Source organism: Gallinula chloropus (assembly GCF_964237585.1).
Source record: "Gallinula chloropus genome assembly, chromosome: 20".
In the NCBI taxonomy this organism is placed as follows: domain Eukaryota; kingdom Metazoa; phylum Chordata; class Aves; order Gruiformes; family Rallidae; genus Gallinula; species Gallinula chloropus.
The window spans coordinates 5440950-5460557 of NC_140105.1; the positions used below are offsets into that span (position 1 = coordinate 5440950).

General features: G+C 57.0%; 3 protein-coding genes across 3 annotated transcripts; 1 reads left to right on the plus strand and 2 right to left on the minus strand.

The window, feature by feature from the left end:
- Positions 1 to 2438: 2438 nt before the first annotated feature.
- On the minus strand, positions 2439 to 6925 carry GALK1 (galactokinase 1; the record flags this gene model as incomplete). Its single annotated transcript, XM_084273439.1, has 8 exons — positions 2439 to 2631; positions 3125 to 3287; positions 3723 to 3873; positions 4124 to 4305; positions 4720 to 4855; positions 5356 to 5475; positions 5785 to 5974; positions 6758 to 6925. 8 exons carry the CDS (start codon positions 6923 to 6925, stop codon positions 2560 to 2562), a joined length of 1182 nt encoding a protein of 393 aa, XP_084129565.1. The 3' UTR covers positions 2439 to 2559.
- A 607-nt stretch (positions 6926 to 7532) lies between these two features.
- On the plus strand, positions 7533 to 13968 carry LOC311199611 (uncharacterized protein; the record flags this gene model as incomplete). The annotated part of the gene is made up of 15 exons (XM_084273732.1): positions 7533 to 7569; positions 7921 to 8028; positions 8113 to 8185; positions 8335 to 8491; positions 8576 to 8621; positions 9531 to 9589; positions 9696 to 9731; positions 10717 to 10769; positions 11044 to 11454; positions 11671 to 11716; positions 11817 to 11882; positions 12384 to 12443; positions 12604 to 12686; positions 12864 to 12958; positions 13760 to 13968. The coding sequence occupies 15 exons, from the start codon at positions 7533 to 7535 to the stop codon at positions 13792 to 13794; spliced, it is 1365 nt and encodes a 454-aa protein (XP_084129858.1). The 3' UTR covers positions 13795 to 13968.
- A 740-nt stretch (positions 13969 to 14708) lies between these two features.
- On the minus strand, positions 14709 to 16454 carry H3-3B (H3.3 histone B). The gene is made up of 4 exons (XM_084273483.1): positions 16354 to 16454; positions 15760 to 15901; positions 15505 to 15658; positions 14709 to 15407 (listed from the first exon to the last, which is right to left on the minus strand). The coding sequence occupies exons 2-4, from the start codon at positions 15885 to 15887 to the stop codon at positions 15279 to 15281; spliced, it is 411 nt and encodes a 136-aa protein (XP_084129609.1). The 5' UTR covers positions 15888 to 15901; positions 16354 to 16454; the 3' UTR covers positions 14709 to 15278.
- Positions 16455 to 19608: the final 3154 nt, after the last annotated feature.

The following is a 19608-nucleotide window of genomic DNA, read 5'->3' on the forward strand; positions in this document are numbered from 1 at the left end:
CTCCTGCGGGCAGAAGACCCTCCATGGCACTTCAAGCTCTAGACCTCTCCTATGGAGCCCAGCACCCTCAGAGCACTGGCACAGTTGGGTCATCAGCTGTGTGCTCATTCTTCAGGCCTTGTTCACCCTGTCCTGTTCTGCAGAGACTCAGTTCTGCAGAGTCCACAGGGACGTCTTCCATGAACAATCACCACTCATTCCAATACCATCCTTCAGTGCCCACCTCCCCAAAGTCGAGTGTCTGATGGCTCCAGCCTCCCCAGATAAATGAAACAGAATGGTTTATTCCCAAGTCCTCAGTTGTGAGTGGATCCCAGCTGGCAACGTCCTGGCACTGTTTCCATCTCTGCTCCAGGCTCTCAGGCAACCTGCCTGTTCGCTGGAGATGGTTATTTTGTTCTGTTTGGGTTTTTCTTCCCTGAGAGCTGCAAGGTAGGGGTTTGGGGTAACCTATTGCTTTCTTACTGCACCTACTTGTGTCTGTCCTTCGCTGCTAACATTGGGTACCATGATAGCAAAGCGTAGCCTGTTGGCTGTATAGCATTACTTGTGATGGCCTCTGGTGCATTATTATTTTTGCATACAATATTGTACAGTTTTCTTAGTATATATATAAATATATAAATGTATTTTATTATTTTATTAAAAAAAACGGAGGTAGATGAGATCTATACTGAATGTGGAGGCTGCACTGGGACTGTGGCTGCTGAGAAATATGAATAACTGGAAGAAATTGGTTAAGGCCACTAAACCCCATGGGAAGCCTGTTGATGAGCTGGGGCCTGAGGCCTGGTATCCTCCACCACCGGAGACTCCAGCAGAAGGCTGCAGGTGGCCAGAGCTGCTCCTTCCAGCACATGAATGCAGGAGGGCTGGGAGCTGCCTGGAGGCAAGGGCTGGGAATTGCCCCAGCAGTGCTACAGGGAGATGGGAACAGTGCTGGGGATTTCTTACAAGGTTTGATGTGGAGAGTGTGAAATTTGGGGACAGAAGACATTGGGTATGTATTAAAAACCTTTTGCCCAACAGCAGCGCCCATAACAGGACGTGTGATCTGTCAGTGAACACAAGGGGACAGCAAGCCAGGGAACAGCAGGTACTCATGGTCCTGAGCAAGCCTCTGAGCCTCCTTCAACCCTCAGCTGTAGCAGTCCTCACAGGGTGCTGGGTGCAGGGCTCAGCTGAGGCTTTGGTGGGCCTCGTTTCCTGGCTCTGAGCTCGGGGCCTGGCGTCTCGTTGCCAGTGAGAACAACTGGGCTTCATGTCTTGCTGAACAGCACGTGTCGCCGGCAGCTTCAGCTGCATGGGAGCAGGTGAGGAGCCTGCCAAAAGCAAGGATCCTGCCCAAAGCAGTGGCTGCCACTGATCTGGATTAAAGCTTCCAACCAAAATCGCAGCTGCCTGGTGTCCTGGCAGCATCACCTGCCTGATTCAATCGATGCTGGACATTGGCTTTTTGGTCTTTGTTTGTTGGGATGTTTTTCTTCCTCTGGACTCAGAAGATGACTTTCCAGCACTGACCCCACCAAGTGCTCCGTCTCCTCTCCAGGCTCTTTGAACAGAAGGGGTTGCACAGGTTGGAGCCCACAATGCACACAGGTGAGCGAAGTCTCCAGGACCACAGCTCAAGCTTAGGTCAGTTTTGAACTTGAGTCAAGATACTTCACCATCTTTGTGGTTTCACTGTCCCTTCAAGAAGCATTTCTTTTTCCTGAGCATGTACCAGTGGCGTTAGCCTGCCTGCCTCCCAGTTTCCATCTCACCTTTGTGGTTGGGGTTTCCTCTCCAGCTGACGTGTCTCCTCCTACACAAGGACTCCAGAACTCTTTCCCTGTGCTTTGTGATCCAGGGTAAAATGCTGAAAAGTCCCTAAAAAGGGAGCTCCATTGCCAAATATTTTAACTAAAGATCATCCTGTTACCCAAGAGAAGAGCCCAGCTCATCATCTGCTGCTCTCCAGGACTATGCCATCCCTACCTAACCAATGCCTCGCACTACAACAGCCTCACTTATTTTTCCTCTGGTCATTAGGGGTGGTGATGTTTCAGCCTTTCCAAGGTGGATCCAACAACCAATTCTTGACAGCTGGTCTTTGATCAGATGGCTTCCTCTTGCCCTCAATAAATGTTTTCTCTACAGCCTGCCTCTTCCCTTTTCTTTAGGGAAAAAAAAACCCCAACAACTTCAAATCATCCTCCCCTGATATTCTCCATCTGCAGCAGCAGATGAAGGGCAGATACCCAAGCAGGGGTTTCTGCTAAGCTTCCATGCCTGCTGTTCCTTCAGCTCTATCCCTGCTGGAGACTGCAGCTCCAGAGGCACTACTGCATGCTGCATCCCCCCATAATGGCTCGTTACACCAGTATAAACTGGAGTTAAACCAGCCTCCTCCGAGGAATGGTCCCCAGGAACTTCGGTGTCAGCTCAGGTGGGTGCAGAACTGTGCAAACATTTTGCTTTTATTAGGCAAGTGAAAGACAGACCGATCGATGTCCTTATGAAGCAAGAGGAGCAGCAGCCTCCCAGCAGGAGGGGATCCCAGGACAGGCAGTCGATCCTCTACAGAGGCAGCACCTTTGCCCCTCCAGAGGGTTTGGTGAGGTAGAAGGTGGCTGTGCCACTGTATTTCTCCTAGGAGACAAGAGGAACAGTAAGTGCTGGTGCTCTGGACCCATTCCAAGCCAAAGTAAGAGCCCAGGCTGGGGGATGCCAGAGCCAGGAGAAAAGTCCTGTGCTGCCCACACTACTGGTGTCCACTGAGCTTCTGATTTAGAGAACATTGATGATGGCACCAAGCTCTTTCCTGGGCTGTAACTGCTGGTGTTACCTAATCTCAACTTGGACTATTTTTCCCTAGCAGCCTTTCCTTCCCAAAGCTCATCTGGCACATTTTCACTCACTTTCTCAATGCAGTAAGGTCCCCTGGGCACCACTCCGTGACCACCAAGGTCCTGAACTGCCTGCAAGAGCCTGGCAGCATCAGCAGACTTGGGGCTGCACTGGGTGGGCTACACCACCCCAAGTGCCTCAGGACCCACAGCTTCAACAGCATCCCCAGGGCCGTGCCCCTGCGTGGTTCCTTGGGGTCTGTAAGTCAGTCTCCAGGCACTTTTCTCTCACGTACCTTGATGTGGTGCTGGGCTCTCTCTGCAGCTGCAGCCTCTAGCAGTGTCACCGTGCAGCCTCCAAAGCCTCCCCCGGTCATCCTGCTGCCATAAACACCGTCAACCTCCAGGGCTGCTGCAACTAGCTCGTCCAGCTCCGGGCAGCTCACTTCATAGTCATCCCTGGAGAGAGGAGACCCATGGTCAGCCCTGTCCTGCACCCAGCTGTAGCCCCTGCACCATGAACAGCCAAAACATGCATCTTGGTGCAGCAAACTGCTGCAGCAAACTGCAGCAACGCAGGATGCTGCTGATCCCGGAGCACTGCCTGTAGTGCATGTATACATGAGCGAGGTTGTGAGCATCAGGGACCTGCGAGGTGATGCTGTAAGCAGCACTCATCTGTCATGTACAAGACTGGAAGCCTCATCCCACCACTCCCCATCCCCACAACTGAAGCCTGTGGGGCTTGTCTTAAAACTCTCCAGCATGCTGCGCTGTGAGAGGTCCTGGACAGGACACAGCTCTGGCTGCCACCAGTGCAGCACCCCTGGGCAAGGGAACCCCATGAGGGCACAACCACCGCTGGTGCCCTGCCCAGAGGTGGTACATCCTCACCTGAGGGAGTTGTGACTCTCCACCATCAGCCTCCCAAACGTCTTGTAGTCCCTGTCATGCAGTGCTTGTGCTGCCTGGGCTGTCCGTGCTATCTCACTGATGACGTGCCTGGCCCGCTGGTACAACCCCTCACCCATGTAGCTCCTGGAGTCTGTGGAGATATGTACATCCTTGCAGCAAAGCCATCTGAGTCTGTGGGGTGCTGCTGGGGGTGAGGACAGCCACATCCTGAAATCCCGTTTCTCCACTTGTGGTAAGCCCGTGTGCCAGCATCCATCCTTCCACTCATCCTTCCATCCACCCACCCTGACTTCTGCCCTGCAGGCTCAGCTTGTGCCATGGGGCACCGAGCTCCTGCTGCCCCAAGGAGCAGCCAGAGCCAAGGGAGGGGCTGTCCCTACCTTCCAGCTCAGCCATGGTGGCGTCTCGCAGACTCATCTTGCCGAGTACCGCCGCTGCCTCCTCGCACTGCCGCCGGCGCGTGGGGTACTCGCTGCCCGTCAGTGTGTGACACACGTTGGAGTTGGTGATGAGGACGGCTAAGCTGGCATCAGTCAGCGGGACAAGGACGGTCTCCAGGGACCTGCAGCAAGAGCTCAGCATGGTTTGTGTGCCCGTCCCCACTGCCTGCTCCAGCCCTTGGCCATCCAGGTAGAGGCCACGTGGCAGGCAGCTCCTGCTTCCAGAGAGTCAAAGTCCACTTTGCTTGAGCATTTCACTCCCAACTACTAGTCCCATAATGGACCCTAACAGCTCTGCAGGAAAGACAGCCCAGGCAAGAGGCAGAAAGGAGGCAGCAGGAGGAATCAAGACATGGGAATTAAAAGGCTGAGAGCTTTTTAATGGCAAGCCCCAGCCTTGCAATGAGATTTTTGGGCCAGTGCAGGGGTTAACCCCTCCCTGCACTCTTGCATTTATTTCACAGCCAAGGGACCAGCTCATCCTGCCTGGCTGAGGAAGAGGGCAAGGTGCAGCGAGCTCAGTGCTCAGCCCTGACCTGCAGTCAATGAGCAGTGCGTGGCCTTCCTTGCCCATCACGGATATGAACTGGTCCATGATCCCGCAGGGCATGCCGGCAAACGTGTGCTCCGCTTTCTGGCATGCCAGCGCCTTGGCTACCAAATCACCATCATCTGTGCCAGAGCAGAGAGACACATGTTAGCAGCTCTGGGACCTTTGTCCCTTGCCTCAGAGCAGAGGGAGCAAGAACAAGGTCAAGAGCTGTTTTCCCATGGATCAGCGTTTTGCTAAAGCATCAGTTGTGGGCGTTTGCTCCTGCACCAGCATCTGTGCCAACATGGTCCCTGGATCCAGATGGATGCAATAATGTGACACTGGTGTCTCAGATCTCTCAGGTTTTGGGAACATGAAGGTGCGGAGAAGATGCTGCCAGGGGAGCATCCTCTCACCACCCTGGCCAGCCCCAGGGATGGTCCATGGCCTTTAGAAGTAAGGGCACTTCAGGCTGGATGAGAATGAGAAGACCCACAGCCATGGTGGTACCAGATCCAGCTGCAGCAGGGGGGTGTGACCCACTCCACAGTGACGTTTCCCTCTGGGCTTTGGGACCCCCTCATCCCAGCTCCCCACTGGGAACGGAGGTGCCATGGGCCAGGACCGGCAGCTGCCTTACCAGGACAGAGCTGCTGGAGGAAGGTGTAAGTAGCCACTTCCAGAGCGGCCGAGCTGGAGAGGCCCCCACCCAGGGGGATGTCACTGGCTATCACAGCGCTGAAGCCCGGCACAGGACCACCTGCAGGAACAGAAGGGAGGAGAGCCATGAGCCCCTGCAGGGCTGGGGGGCTGCCCTGCCCCAACAGCTCATGGGGAACTGATGGAGAAGGACCCCTGTCCAATATCCTATTTTAAAATGCAGGGTGACCCACGGCACAACATGCCCCCCAAACCCAGTGGTCTTTGGAGCTGTAAGTGTCTCTGCTGGAGCCTGGCCCCAGAAGCAGCTGCAGGATTGCACCGGTCCCTGGAGCCCACCAAAAGCTGGGCACAGAGCACCAACCCCACGCAATGGGGCTCTGACCTGCCCGGCATCACTGGGCCTCACCCCGGTAGTGCTGGATGACGCCCTTGACATAGTTGGCCCAGCGCGGCTCTCCCGGGCTCAGGGGGCTGTCTTGGCGGGGAACCGGGAACTGCACCCTGTGGGGCTTGTCCGCCTCCTCCGAGGTGGTGACGATGGAGATGGTCCCGTCCTGCGTAGGGGATCCCACCAGCACCGTCCCCAGCTGCAGGGCCTGGGAGGGGGAAGGAGGATTCAGACCCCTTGGAGCATCCCCAGTGGCGGCTGCCTCACCCAGGGCTGGCAGCACCCAAGATGTGTTACCCTTAACTCTGCCCGCACAGAGCCACCCATCCCCACCGTACAGCCTGGCTCACCACAGCATTTAACTGACTGGCTATTTAATGCTGCACAGTGTCAGGCTGAGCACCGAAATGCCATGACCAACCACCCCAGCTCAGAACCGGGGTGCTGGCTGCTGGGGTCCAGGGGACGATGAGGCCATGAGAAGCTTTGGGAAATTTTCTTGCCCACGGGGGAGCTTAGCTGGCCTGTCCCCACGCTCCTCAGCCTCAAGTAATAAGCTGTAGCTTCGATTTGGGACTGTGAGGGGGCTTCACCACCAAGCCGAAGGAGGGCAGGAAGCTCCAGCTGTTTCAAACCATGGCTGCCAGCAAAACACGGCTCGCCAGGACCAGAGAATTGTTTGATGGGGTTGCAGAAATGAGCCTTCAGTCCCCTGAAGAAGTGGGAGGGGAGGGGGGATCGCAGCCCCCCTGCAGTGTGTTAGGGGCTGGTCTGTGGGATGCTGCCCCCGCTGCTCCCAGCTCTGGTGATCTGAAGGTGGGGGAATCCCGGAGGATCCCGCGGTGTCCGGAGTGGGGGATGGATCTCGGGGGTACATCCTGGGGCAGGCGGGGTAGACGGCGGCCGGGGCCACCCCGGGAGGTTGCAGAGAGGACCCGGAAGGCGGACACGGAGGGATCGCGGGGCCGGGGCGGCGGAGCACAGCCCTTACCATGGGCAGCACGAAACCGCCGTTGTAGTCGGTGTGCTCGCCGATGAGGTTGACCCGAGCGGGGGCCCACGCCGCCAGCGCCGCCGCCCCCCCGAAAGCCGCTTCGTACGCCCGGCGGGCGGCCGCCAGCAACGGGAGCGACCCGGGCTCCGCCACCGTGTCCGCCATGGCCGCTCCGCTCCGCCCCCGGCTCCGTTCCGCCGGCGGCCGGGCTCGAAGTGGCGGCGCTGCGGGGCCGCGGCGGAGCCGGGGAGCCCTTCCCGGTGCACGCCCCGGCCGTGTGCGTTTCTCTAGGCGGGGCGAGAGTGCCACCTACCCGCGCCCGGCGCGCAGCCATGGCGGTGCCGGTACCGGCGCTTTTGGGTACGCGTATCTCCCCCCATACACGGCTTATGCCAGTGCAGACGCTGAGGCGGGTGCACAGAGACCCGGATCCCCACCGGTGCCCGGTATATGTGCATATATGTATATATACGTGTATATATGTATATATATCCCCGCACACACACCATTGCCGGTCGCTGCCCGCTGTATCCGTACGGGCACCTGCGGGCGCGTCCCTTGCCGGTCAGTGCGTGTGTGCACACAGAGAACTCTCAGTGCCACGTACCGGCCCCGGGTGGGTGTGAGCCACGAGGGTTGACGCCCTCCACCCACTCCCTCTTCCCTCCCCACCCCCCACCCCCCCCCCCCCGGGGCCGGGCTGCTCCGCTCCCGGGGCGGGGCGGGGCCGGTTACCGGTTCCCCGGGACCCCGTGGGCGGGGGGACGAGCCCATGGCCAGGAAGGAGCCGCTGCTGAGCGCCCTTAAAGGTGAGCGTGGGCGCCCACCAGGGACCCGGTACCCGCTTCCTCCGGCAGCCCCCGCCCGGGGGCCCGGCCCCTCGCTGTACCGGTTTGGCCGGACCGACGGCCCGGCCCGGGGCCGCCGTGGCAGGGCCAGCCCCAGCCCCGCCACCAGACCAGCTCTTTGCACCTGGCCTTGGCTTTGGGGAAGTTTACCCGAGCTTCCTCCCGGTGCGGTTGCGGGCAGCCAGGGCGTGCATCCCGCTGGGGTGTCGGGCACCTGCGACCCACCCCGGAGCTGTGCGTGGGCTGCTTTCCACCCCCCCCACGCCCGGCTGGGGGCACCCGTGGGTGCTGATGCTCCCCCCCTCACCGCAGGCAGGGTGCTGCGGCTGCGGGAGGGCCGGGAGCCCTGCACGGACACCTCTCCACACCTCGCCTCCCTCTGCCAGCTGCTGGAGAGCATCCTGCGCAAGGGGCTCCGACGTGAGTGGCTTTTGTGCTTGGGTGGGGGGATGGTAGCGTCCCAGTGCCCATGGTGAGGGGCCTCCTGCTCCCTTTCTCCCGCAGAGCCAGCCTGGGGCTTCAGGAGGCGGGATTACTGGCACTGGCTGGAGCAGCTTCCCACAGGGGATGGAGGCAGGTGAGCAGCCCCAAGATGGGTGGGGGATGATAAACTGAGCCATGGTAGTGCCTGTCATGACGTGCTCAGCCCATTGACCCTGGTGGGGGGGATGCTCCTGTGCACCAACAAAGTTTCTGCCCTGAGCTGCTTCCCCTCTCCCCAAACAGGCCGACCCCTCTCTCCATCAGCATCCAGAAAGCAGCCAGCTGTGAGAAGACACGGACAGCACAGGGCCGTGGGCGGTACTTTCTGCGCTTGGCTCTGCAGGAGAAGGTGCTGGCAGCAGCTGTGCGGGAGCTGACACGGACCCCCCGGCTCCTGGAGGTGCAGCACACGGTGGGGAGATGCTCTCAGGGGGCAACAGGCAGTGAAACTGCAGTGTAATGGTGCCGCTCCTCTGCGTTGCAGGTTTATGACCCGCTGAGCTCCATCCTCGGCAATGAAGAACTCCTGGGTAAGAGAGCAGCTCCTGGGAGGTGGGATGTAACCTGCCCCAGGGTGGCTGCCGCAGGTGTTGCAGCTGCTCCGGGGAGGAAGGGAAATAGGCCACTGTGATTTTCTAAGCCAAAGTTAGAGGTAAAAATCTAAATGTGCTGTTGCAGCGATGGGAAAAAAAAGAGGTGTAAATATTTAAACGTGGTTTGAATCCATCTAAGGTTGGTTTTAGTGTCATAGGATAGGAAAACTGCTGCTGAAGTGTCTTTCGTGTTCTTTCTTTGTACTGAGGATGCTGGTTTAAGCAGGCCCAGTGGTCTGGCTCTGAGGAGAACCCTTGCTGGCTGGGCCTGGCCATGTTCCTGTGCGTGGGGTCACACTGGGGGTTCAGTGTGGTAAATGGCTGTGTTGCCTTGACAGGCTGCACTGCTCTACCCACAGCCATGCTCCTTCAGGGGGCCAGGCCAGGGTGAAAGCCTTTAATCTTTTGATTATGATAAATAAGCCTGTGTTAAACCTGTACTGGATGGCTTATAAATCACTCATGCTGCTGGTGCATGAGCAGACTGCAAATCTCTGTCAGTGTAATTGTGAGACTCATACAGGACAGCCTAGGCAGCATTTAGGGAGAGACATGGAGAGAAAGTTGCTCATCAGCAGCATTTGCTGCAAGCCTTAGTCTGAATTTGGGGAAATCAAGCACTGAGCTGCTGGATTTCTCTTTCCTGTGCTGGCAGCAGGATCCCAGGACAAGCCTCCAGCAGCAGCTTGGGTGCCATGGTGCTGAGATGCTCTCAAGGCCTCACTCCCCAGGGCTCATTAGTTACACTGAAAATGGCTTTATTTGGACCTCTGCTGTGTCCCTGCGAGGCTCCTGCTGCAGGGAGCCTGATGGTGACACTGCCTCTCCATCCCCATCCCTCTGCAGAGCCTTTCCTCTCGCTGCTGCTGGTGATGACAGAGATGGATTTCTCCCTGGACCTGCAGGTACGGTGACAAATCAGCGGGGTGGTGGCCAGCACATGGCTGCCAGCGTGGGGCCCTAGCCCTTTCCTTGCTGGGACTGATGGCACTGGCTCTCCTTTGTTTGTAGAATTGCAGCTTCTTGGATGAAAGCTGGCTGCTACCGGTAAGAGCTTGTGTCTCCCCAGACCTGTCCTTGTGCCACCCTGTCTGAAAAGTCGAATGAGGAGGATGAGGAGGATAAGGAATGATTTGGTGGGGAGGGATTGTCACCCAACTCCCCGCCCAGCCTCTGCCACCAAGGTCAGATCCTGCTGGGTGCCTGCACTGTCACTGGGAGCAGATCCCAGCATTCCTGGGGATCAAACCAAGCAAGGGTAGTACCTAGGCCTAAATTGCTGATGTACATGAAGCTTTTCTATGCTCCCTTCCCTCCTTTCTTGCCACAAATTCCCTGTTTCCCTGGGCTGACACAGATTACATGTCAGTCAGTTTCACTCTTGGTTTTGCACAGTGAAATATCGGCGCCTTTATTGAGAACAGTGGGGATGCCTTGATCTCTTTTCAAGATGAGGAGCATCCTCTCACTGTCTGTGTAACCCAAAAGAATCCCAAATAACAGCTGAAGGCAGCTTTGGGGCTGGTTAGAGCGTGCGCCGAGCTGCAGCGCTGCTGTGGAGGCTGGGACCCCACTGGCTTTTGGGCATGTCGAACAGCCAGCGCTCCCAGCCGAGGAGCCTTTCGGGTCCCTGGCTAATGCGATGTGACAGTAAGTGCTGCCGAGAACAGCAGCAGCTTTAGGGAGAGGCAGCAGCGCTCCCCGGGCTGTGTGGGGACACATGGGGTGAGGGAGGAGGGCTCACTGCTGAGTTGAGGGTTTAGGTGCTGCGTTGCTGTCCTATCTGCCTAGCAGGGTTGTCCCTCCAGGGGCTGGATGCAGCTGGATCCTAGGAGAAGACAGGGACAAGCAGCTGCTGATGGTCCCAGCTCAACCTGAGGCACAGGGGGACCAGCCTCTCCCTGGGCTCCCCAGGCCCTGGTTTGGCATTAGTAGGGGAAATGATCCAGGGCAAGGGGACTCCACCTGGTTGTCTTCTGTGGGCAACCTCTGGCCATTGCCAGCATCACTGTCCCCAGCCACTCTCTTCTAGGTGTGCATCACTTATGAGACAGTCCCATGCCGAGCACTGGGGATGGTGCTCAGGTAGGAGCCCTTGATCCTCCTCTCTGGTCTCCAGTTGGATCTGGGCCACATAGCCCTTAACACCCCACCCCCCCAACCCCCAAAACTGAGGTGAATACTCCCCTGAGAGCCTTGGGGCTGTCTCAGGTGTTTTTCTCCCTATTCACTCAGCCTTGACGGTATCTGCTGACTATGGGGTGGCTTTTCCCAGCCTCCCAAACATCACTGATGACACAAAGGGCTGGGGAAGCCGGGCTTGGTCCCCAGCTGAGCTGGGGTTTGGCTGCACCCCCAGGTATGTGGATGGCCGAGTCTTTGTCACCGAGGTTCTCCCGGACAGCCAGGCAGAGGTGGACGAGGTGGTGCTGGCCGGCGACATCCTCGACGAGATCAATGGCTGCTCCCTGAGAAACGCCTACAGCGGGCAGGTGGGTGGGCATGGTGAGCTGGCGTGTGTCCCCTTCTCCTGCCCCCCATCCTCTCCTCTGCTCCCCTTGCCCTCCTTCCAGGCTGGAGCTGAGCTGCAGAAGCTGAAGGGCCAACCGCTCAGCTTCCGCCTGCTGCGGTGGTGGTGGCACGATGGGGGAATCTATGAGCCGCTGCTGCCTTACCTGAAGATCCTGAAGGAGAAGGAGCCCTGCTTCCAGCTCCAGCGCAGCCCCCGGCGCAGGGGCAAGGGAGAGCCACAGAAGCTGCAGGGGGGCAGGTAGGGCCAGGGCTGTGGGGAGCCCCTGGGCTGTGCTGGGAACCCCAGCATTGGAGCAGCCCTGTGCACACACTGTCTCCGGTCAATGCTGGAGGGGTTCAAAGCTGCACCCGTGGTCTGGGAGTGATGGGGGGCTGTGTGCATCCTCCCCATAAAGAGCAGGAGGGGGATGTGCAGGGTCCTTGCTCTGATGCTCCTAAGCCCTCTTCTTCCCAGGCTGCTCTACAACCTGCGGTACCTGGGCCGGACCAGCGTTGGGACGGTGAGGTGATGGGTCAGAGACATGCCCAGGGGTAAATTGTCTCTTCTGGGTTTCTTGTCACGTGCCTGTGGGTTATTCCTTCCTTCCTGATCTGTTTCAGCATGGTGGCAAAGAGGTGCTAGATCAGGCCATCTCGGCTGTGCTGGAGAGGCACTTGGCACCAAGGGTGAGCGATGGGGCTGAGGGCATCCTGGGAAGGGCTTGGTGAGAAACCTATAGGAAAGAGGGTCTTTGTCCGGGAACTCTTCCTGCCAGCTCCAGATCTGCTTGCCCTGCCCAAGTCTGACACACCACCACCCCTGTGGGGGTTATTCTGGTTAGAAACACCTCTGCAGCCAGGATAGGAAGGTGCATTAAGGGAGAAAAATAAATACAACCATCTGCAGGAAAACACCTGAAAAACTGTGGGAATGCTGAGGCCGTTTCCAGGGTTGTTTAGGGCTCAGGTCCCTGTTACATGAGATTTCAGGGGGTGATTTGTGAAAAGATTGAAGTGTGAGAGCACTGAGTGGTGACAAAAAGAGCAACATGGAGAAAGCTCCTTGGAGGGGCTGTGCCTGATTGCACTGCCTTACCTCTGCTTTGGAATAGGTTCTCTCTTGGAAATGTCTAATTAAAATTGTGTGCTGTGCTGGTAGGGATTTCTTCCTCTCTGTCCCCTATTCAGGAGGTTTTCTTTGATGTGAGGGAAGCAGAAGTCCTTGTACAGGAGAAGACCTCTTCCAAGGTGAGACCCGAGCTCTGGGTGAGAGTGGTTACAAGAAAAAATGAGTGACTCCTGAGGCTGCTGATCTCGCAGCTGGAGGGGCTGCGGGGCCAGTTTAAACCAGGAACAGGGACAACAGGAACCAACCGCAGCCTGCACAGCCATCTTCATCCCTGCACAGGTCCTGTGCCGCTACCCCTACCCCACCATCTCCTGCGTGGGATGCTGCGTGGACAGCAGCAATTTATTCGCCTTCTGCGTGGCGTAAGTGTCACCCGTGGGCCCTGGGAGGAGAGGGGGGTGGTTTATGGAGGGGTGTGGGGCTTAGAAAATAAACAAGCAGTGTCCTGACCAGCCGCAGGGGCTCTGGTGCGGTTCCAAGTCTGGGCTGGGCTTTCAGAGCAGCTCGCTGCTGGCTAATGTATGTGTTTCCATTTTTAGTGCTTCCCCAGAGAGCCCTAACGGGAGCACGTTCGACTGTCTGGTGTTCGCCTCGAGTTCTGAGCAAGAAAGCGAGGAAATTGTCAGGAGAATTGGTAAGGGAATGGTTTATGTCTTCAGATATCAGCACAGGGAGGCTGTGGAATACCAAGGGTTGCTATTCTGGCCCAACAACACGTGCAACATCGAACTTCCTTTCTTCTTGTTGAGGGTAGTGGGTTGAAGAGATACTTTGGGACAGCTTTCTGGTGGGTTGGGGGCGGGGGTATGGTGGTGTTTATATAAGAAGGGCTGCTAGACCATGATTTTATTTCACAAACCAGCTTTCAGGCACAGCCAGGGGGTGGTTTCCTCCACGTTCTTAGCAGCAGCATTGTTTTTGAGGGATGTTACTTTAAAGCACACTCTTCCTGCAGGAGCCTGGCCTGCTACTGCAGCTCAGTGCCAGCTCAAGCGTTGCTAACCGCAGCGTTTGGAGTTGTTACTTGTAGCCTATCTAAACACATGCTGTGGGGCACTCCCAAATCTCAGGGCTCCTGGACCACAGGGATCCTTGTGTTTCCAAAGGGGACATCCCTGCATGGTGTCCCTGTGGCAGGCTGCACCCCTCAGCTGAGCTACCCCTGCTCCCCCTGTCTGAGGTGGTGCTTAACTGATCTGGGCCTTCAAAGCAATTTAGAGCCAAGGAAACCCTTTCCCCTGTAGGTTTAGCAGTGAAGGGAAATACCTGTTCTAAAAAGACCCAAGATTGGGTTTCAAATGTGTTTTGGGCTGCTCAGGGCTGGGTTTGATAATGGTAGTGGCTGGTGGCTGTCTGTTCCAAGCACACTTGTAGCAGGGCAGTGAAGTGAGGAGGTTGTGTAAGAGCGCAGGGTAAGGAGCACCGGTTCCTCCAGCTGCAGGATTTAAGCACACGGAGTGGTTTGTCTAAGGGAAAGCCCTGGCTCCAGCACCCTGAGCAACGCAGCCCCTGCAGCCAGGATGGCTTCAGGCTGCAGAAGCACTTGCTGCACCCATGCTGCCAACACATTGTGAACACGTCCGGTCTTCAAACTGCACAGCCAGCCCTCTGGTACAAACCACGGCTGCTCCTGCTGCAGCATTAACTTCCCTGAAATAAATCAAACCGGCTTGCCCAGCCGCTTCCGTGCCAGCCCCAGTCGAGTCGTGCAGCCTGTTCTTTGAGGCCAGTGCTCCTCAGCTCTTCCACTTCAATTTAGATGCTAATTACCACTTTTGAGTGCAGTCAGAGCAGCTTCCCTCTACCACAACCTTGCAAGGTAGTGCTGAGAACACGAGCCTGCGTGGAAGGTTTGAGTACAATCCTGTTTCATCAGAAACACTGAGATGGGAAAACAGCAGTTTGCACTCAGGCCCTGCAATTGGCTCTTGCCCTAGCATACCAGCCTGTGATGGCTGCTGTCACTGGGACTTGGGCTCACAGCCCCACCCCAGAATAGGCAGAGCTACAGCCTATTTTCTTCCCCTGGAACTGAGAAAAAGCTTAGCTTGAGTAGTAGTCTAATAAGCAGTTAATTCTCAGAGAAAAAAAAAAAAAAAGGCAGCCCTCCCTGAAGGCTGCTGCCCAGGCACATCAGGCTATTCCTCCCCTGCAGCTGCAGGGCTCAGCTCTGGCCAAGAACGATGACTCAACCTGCACAAAGCCTCCAAAAACCTCAGGTGGGGGGGTGGGGGAGGGCAGGGCTAGTTCTCCAGTCAGTTGACCAAAAATTAAGTTGCCAGAGCAGCAGGCTGGGGTGACAGGAGCCAACCGCTAACCTCTCAGAGCCAGGAGGAAGCTGCTTCAAGCCCATAGAAACCAAATGACAAAGACTCCTCAACATGTGAATGTAAAACATTTAATTTAAAAATGTTGACACTACAATATATAAAATAGCTATTATAAATGCACATAGTGTATTCTATAGCTGCCAGGTTTACGTTTTTAGGAAACTGTAAGTTACACTGTGGTTAAGACTTGTAGTTTTACCCTCTGAAAAAGTCCACATTTGATCACAGTGATGTATGGTCAGACTAACAGCCCCAATTGTTAAACACTTGGATCAAGTCATAACCAGTTTTATTGCAAAAGGACCCTGTACACATTTATATCAATTCTAGTACCTTACAAGTTTAGCTACCCAACAAGTCATTAACATACAGAAACATGCATGAGAAGCAAGAAAGATCACCCATCCCTTCTGCATATTAGCAACTTGTCACTCCTGAGCAACAAGGCTCACATCACTGAGGTTTATGTGAACAGTCACTTTTAGCATTCATCCTGAGTGAAAGATGGAATGACTTAAGTACAAATGCAACATATTATAAACAATTTCTTACAAAAAAAGTCACAAATTAAAACCAAAGTATTTTACAGAATTTACTACAAAACACCATAAAAACAGCCTTCACTTAAGCCCTCTCCCCCCGTATCCTGCGAGCCAACTGGATATCTTTGGGCATGATGGTGACTCTCTTGGCATGGATGGCGCACAGGTTTGTATCTTCAAACAGACCCACCAGATATGCTTCACTGGCCTCCTGTTTCGAGAGCACAAGAAGAAATGTCGTTAGAAACCCTCAGCAAAACAAACTTGGCATCACGAGTGCCGAGGCCCAGCAGGCCACTAAGCAATACCTGCAGCGCACCGATGGCTGCACTCTGGAACCTCAAGTCTGTTTTGAAGTCTTGGGCGATTTCCCTGACCAGCCGCTGGAAGGGCAGCTTGCGGATCAGCAGCTCCGTGGACTTCTGGTAGCGACGGATCTCACGGAGAGCGACAGTACCCGGCCTGGTTGAACGAGGGAGAAGTGAGCGGGTGAGCCCGGGCAGGGGCTGCGGCAGCGCCGGGCTGTACCGTACCGGCGGCCTTACCTGTACCGGCGGCCTTACCTGTAACGGTGAGGCTTCTTGACGCCGCCAGTAGAGGGGGCGCTTTTCCGGGCCGCCTTGGTGGCCAGCTGCTTGCGCGGAGCCTTCCCCCCAGTGGACTTGCGGGCGGTCTGCTTTGTACGGGCCATTTTTCTTCACTTACCTACGGGGACAGGCACGCGTGACACAGGGCCCAGCTCTCCCCATCCCCACGCCAACGAGGTCCGCCAGGCCCAGCGACGCAGCGCCTCCCCAATCCCCTCAAGCCCCAGAAACGGCAGATGTCGACGAGCTACCCTCCCCCCTCGCCGAGACGGGCAGGCGGCCAGCGGCCTCCCCCGGGAGGGGAAGGAGGCGTCATGGTTCCCCCTCCACCCCCGCTTCACGTCGCGGCCCGGCCGCTCCCCTTCCCCGGGGGAAGCGGACTGAGTCACGCCGCCTCCTTCTTCCTCCCAGGCCACCCCGAGGGCCGGGGTGGGGGATGGGAACCGGCCATGACTCAGGGCACGTAGGCAAGGCCCGGCCTGCCTGCCAAGCTCCAGAAGGAACCGAGGCCACCAACGGCCGCGCACCGCCACCGTCCGCCCCGAACCGCGCCCGCCGCCTGACACTCACCCCTCGGCGAAGAAGGAAGCACCGGGACCGGTAGCGCTGCGCACCGAAATCTACGCTGCTCCCACCACGAACCTGTCGTCACGCAACGTCCCCCACACTGCGCCCTCCCCGCCGCGGGGACACGTACTTTATAGCGGGGGCGGCACACGGCGCGGTGACCTCACAAAGCCTGGCAGCAGCGCGCCGTACCATTGGCCGGGACCTCCGCCGGCGCCGTGGAGACACAAAGGCCGTGCTCCGGTTCCTCGGCGCTGATTGGGCGCATGCCCGGCCGCTGATTGGTTGTTAAAGTAGGCGTCCGATTGGGTATTGTGAGGAGAGAAGGAGCCAATCGGCGGAGGGTGGGCGCTTTGCGCCCTGATTGGACGAAACGGGGCAGGGTTTGGATCCTACCCTTTGTTGCAAAGCTCCACAATGGGAAGTCAATAGGAGCGGGGCGAGCGCCGGCGGGGCGCGGCGGGGCGGCGGGTTCCCCCGGGCACCCCCCGGCCGGCCCCGGCGGCCCCCGCCGCCTCCCAGCTCTCCTCCCCGTACCCGCCCCCGCCCCAAAGCGCCTTTCCTGGCGTGTGGTGCGGAGGCGCCTGGCGGGGGGCTGCGAGCGGCGGAGGGCCGGGCCAGGCCGCGGGGCCGTCCGGGGTGGGGGGGGGTGGCGATGGCCCCCTCCCCCGTCGTTGCCCCCCCCAATTGCCTCCGCCTCCCTCGGGAGCCGCAGCCAGCAAGGCCGCGAGGAGCGGCGTCCATCAGGCAAGGCGCGGGAGCCTGCGGTGTGCGGCTCCGGTCGCTCGGAGCCTGCGCTCCCCCCCCCCGCTCCTATCACGCCCCCCCCCCTCCCCTCCGCCGCACTCGCGAGTGTCGGCGGGGCCGAGCGAAGCCCCTCGGAAGGGAATGGGCTCTGGCAGCGCCTCCGGCGTTTCTTGCCTGGCTTTATCACTGCAGCGGCCTAGGGGCGCTTCTCGCGGACTTGGATTCGGAGCGGGCAGCCCAGCTGGTCTGTGACCCCCGCAGAAAGTCGGGGAGAGCCCTGGGAAGGCCACCAAGGGCTGGGAGCCAGCCCCGGGAGCCAGCAGAGGTTGAGCCTGTGCCCCTCTGTACCCCAAATTCCACGGGCTTTGTAGGCAGCATTAAAACTCCAACGCTAAAGCAAATTGCAAAGTTTCATCCCAAGCACAAAGCCAGAATCCATGTTCCCTGTTGGCAGCGTGTAGGGAGAGAAATAACAAACCAAAAGACAGCCTTTGAGGGGGGGGGAGGTTGCTGCCTGAAGAGTTACACCTTGCTACCTATTAACTATTCCACTGTGGTCCCAGTGACAGCTTGGAGCGGAGGCAGGGCCCTTTCCCCACGGGAAGGGTACCACGATCAGGAAGAACAGGTCCCAAACGCCCCGTAGTTGTAGCACAGCGAACGCAAACAAGACGCCTGGTGAGAACCGCCGCTCCTAAAGGTACCCGTGAGCTGCGCGAACTGGAGCGCCGCTGCGATCACGCAGGTTCTGCACGAGGTTTCGCACCCTCCCCGAACACCCGAGTGTCTCAGGCCAAGGCCCGGCGCAGCGGGCAGAGTGAGGATTGCCACGGCAAGGGAGCTCGGCACGTAGGGAGCCTGTCTCTGGCTCTTCCGCCTGCTGGGGTCAGGCAGGCAGGCGTGCCAATATGGTGCGACAGGACCGTCACGTGTGCCATGGCCGGGGCTGCTGGGGGAACGTCGCCTTCTGCACATCCCCTCTGCCCCTGGTCCTCCTTTTCAAGTCGATTTTCTTTCTTGTAAAGGCAAATGTTAATTATTTGTTAGAGAGAGAAAGCCACACGTCCATGGAGTGACTTGGGAGCTGTAGGAGTTGTTTGTACTGTATGCGTTTTGGGAAGTCTGAAGTAAAGAATTCCTCTTGTGACTGAGGTGTTCTCACTTAGGAAGAAGAAATCTAGAAACCTGTTCTCATAACAGCATATCCTTCAAATTTGTTATTTTTAAGGGTGGCCTCCGCTCTCATTAATGCCAGGAGACCAGTGCTTAATGCTTGTTGCTGGGAGTTGAGGCTCCTTAGACACTCCCTTTCCTATGCTTTTGTTAGCAGTAGCTGCTTCCACTTCGAATTTTAGAGATACTTTTGATTTTTTCATTCTTTTTTTTAAGACCTGGAGATAAGCTGTATGTCCTCTTGGATGAAATGGGCTGAGGGAAAGGCGTCCACACCAAAGCTGGGGAGAACAAACAAGCTGGCATTAACGAGGACCTATGCAAGGGTGGAAGTCAGTGCGCCCCAGGCACCTGGCGTGTCTTAAACATTACTGCCTCTGCTTGGCAGAGTGTGTGGTGAGTTGTCCCGATGGTGAAACAAAAAAGAACTGGAAGAGGAAACGGTGTTGGCACCACATTGTCCATTAAACATCAGCAAACAAGCCTTTGAGTCTGTGGTTTTCAAATCCCTGCGCACAGAGCGCACGTTGAGGGTGTTTTTCAGTGTGATTCGTCAGTAATTGAAGGGGTTTTTTTCTTCAGGTTCATCAGTGAAGTGATTTTATCTTGGGACTGTCGGCGGGTAGATGTAGATATTAACTGCAATGCCTCCCTGCATACTGACTTACGAAAAGGTGTCCCACTTGACCATGAGCTGCATAATTATAGTGCTCCAGCCTCTGGCAGAGGGTTGTTAGGTGAATAAGGAGGTGTTGATATCCTGTGACTTATTTCCCCGAATGCAGGGGAATAAGCTGTTAAACTACCTCAGTAAAAGCCAGCCTGCCTGCAGTGGGTGCTGAATCAGCATAAATGAGAATTAAAAAAGCTCTTTCCCTCCCCAAAACCGCTACACAGGCGGCACACGGACCAGGCCCAGAAGTTTATTATTAACATCGTTCACCCCGCGCGTGCTGGCAGAGTTAAAAAAAGGTGTTTGCCTTATAAATCCTTGCTGCCCTTTACCACACAGCTGGAGGATCCCAGCGAGGGAAGCGGTTCTGTGCGGAGCCCAAGAGATCAAAGTCCTATTAAAAGAAACTCGTATCATTTCCTCCCCGGGGAGAGAAGTTAATTTACGGAGGAAGCTCTTCACGTGGGAATTCAGCTGCTTCCTTGGACAGAGCTTCTTTCAGAGGGGGAATATCTCCCCGGGGAGAAGAGGGGGCCGGCGCGATCCTCTGATGACCCAGCAGGTGTGACCCTTTGGTGTCACCTATTCAGAGGTAGGTGCCTTGCTGGACCTTCCTCCTTCCTCCTCCTCCTCCTCGGGACTGCAGTGCTATTCCCAGGCACTTC

What these genes read in the sequence shown, in the direction of transcription:
- H3-3B (XM_084273483.1), bottom strand. Translation starts at nt 15,887, where the DNA reads ATGGCCCGTACAAAGCAGACCGCCCGCAAGTCCACTGGGGGGAAGGCT. An exon ending in AAGAAGCCTCACCGTTACAG is followed by an intron (nt 15,659 to 15,759) that starts GTAAGGCCGCCG and finishes TCGTTCAACCAG; the next exon opens with GCCGGGTACTGTCGCTCTCC. An exon ending in CAGCCATCGGTGCGCTGCAG is followed by an intron (nt 15,408 to 15,504) that starts GTATTGCTTAGT and finishes CTCTCGAAACAG; the next exon opens with GAGGCCAGTGAAGCATATCT.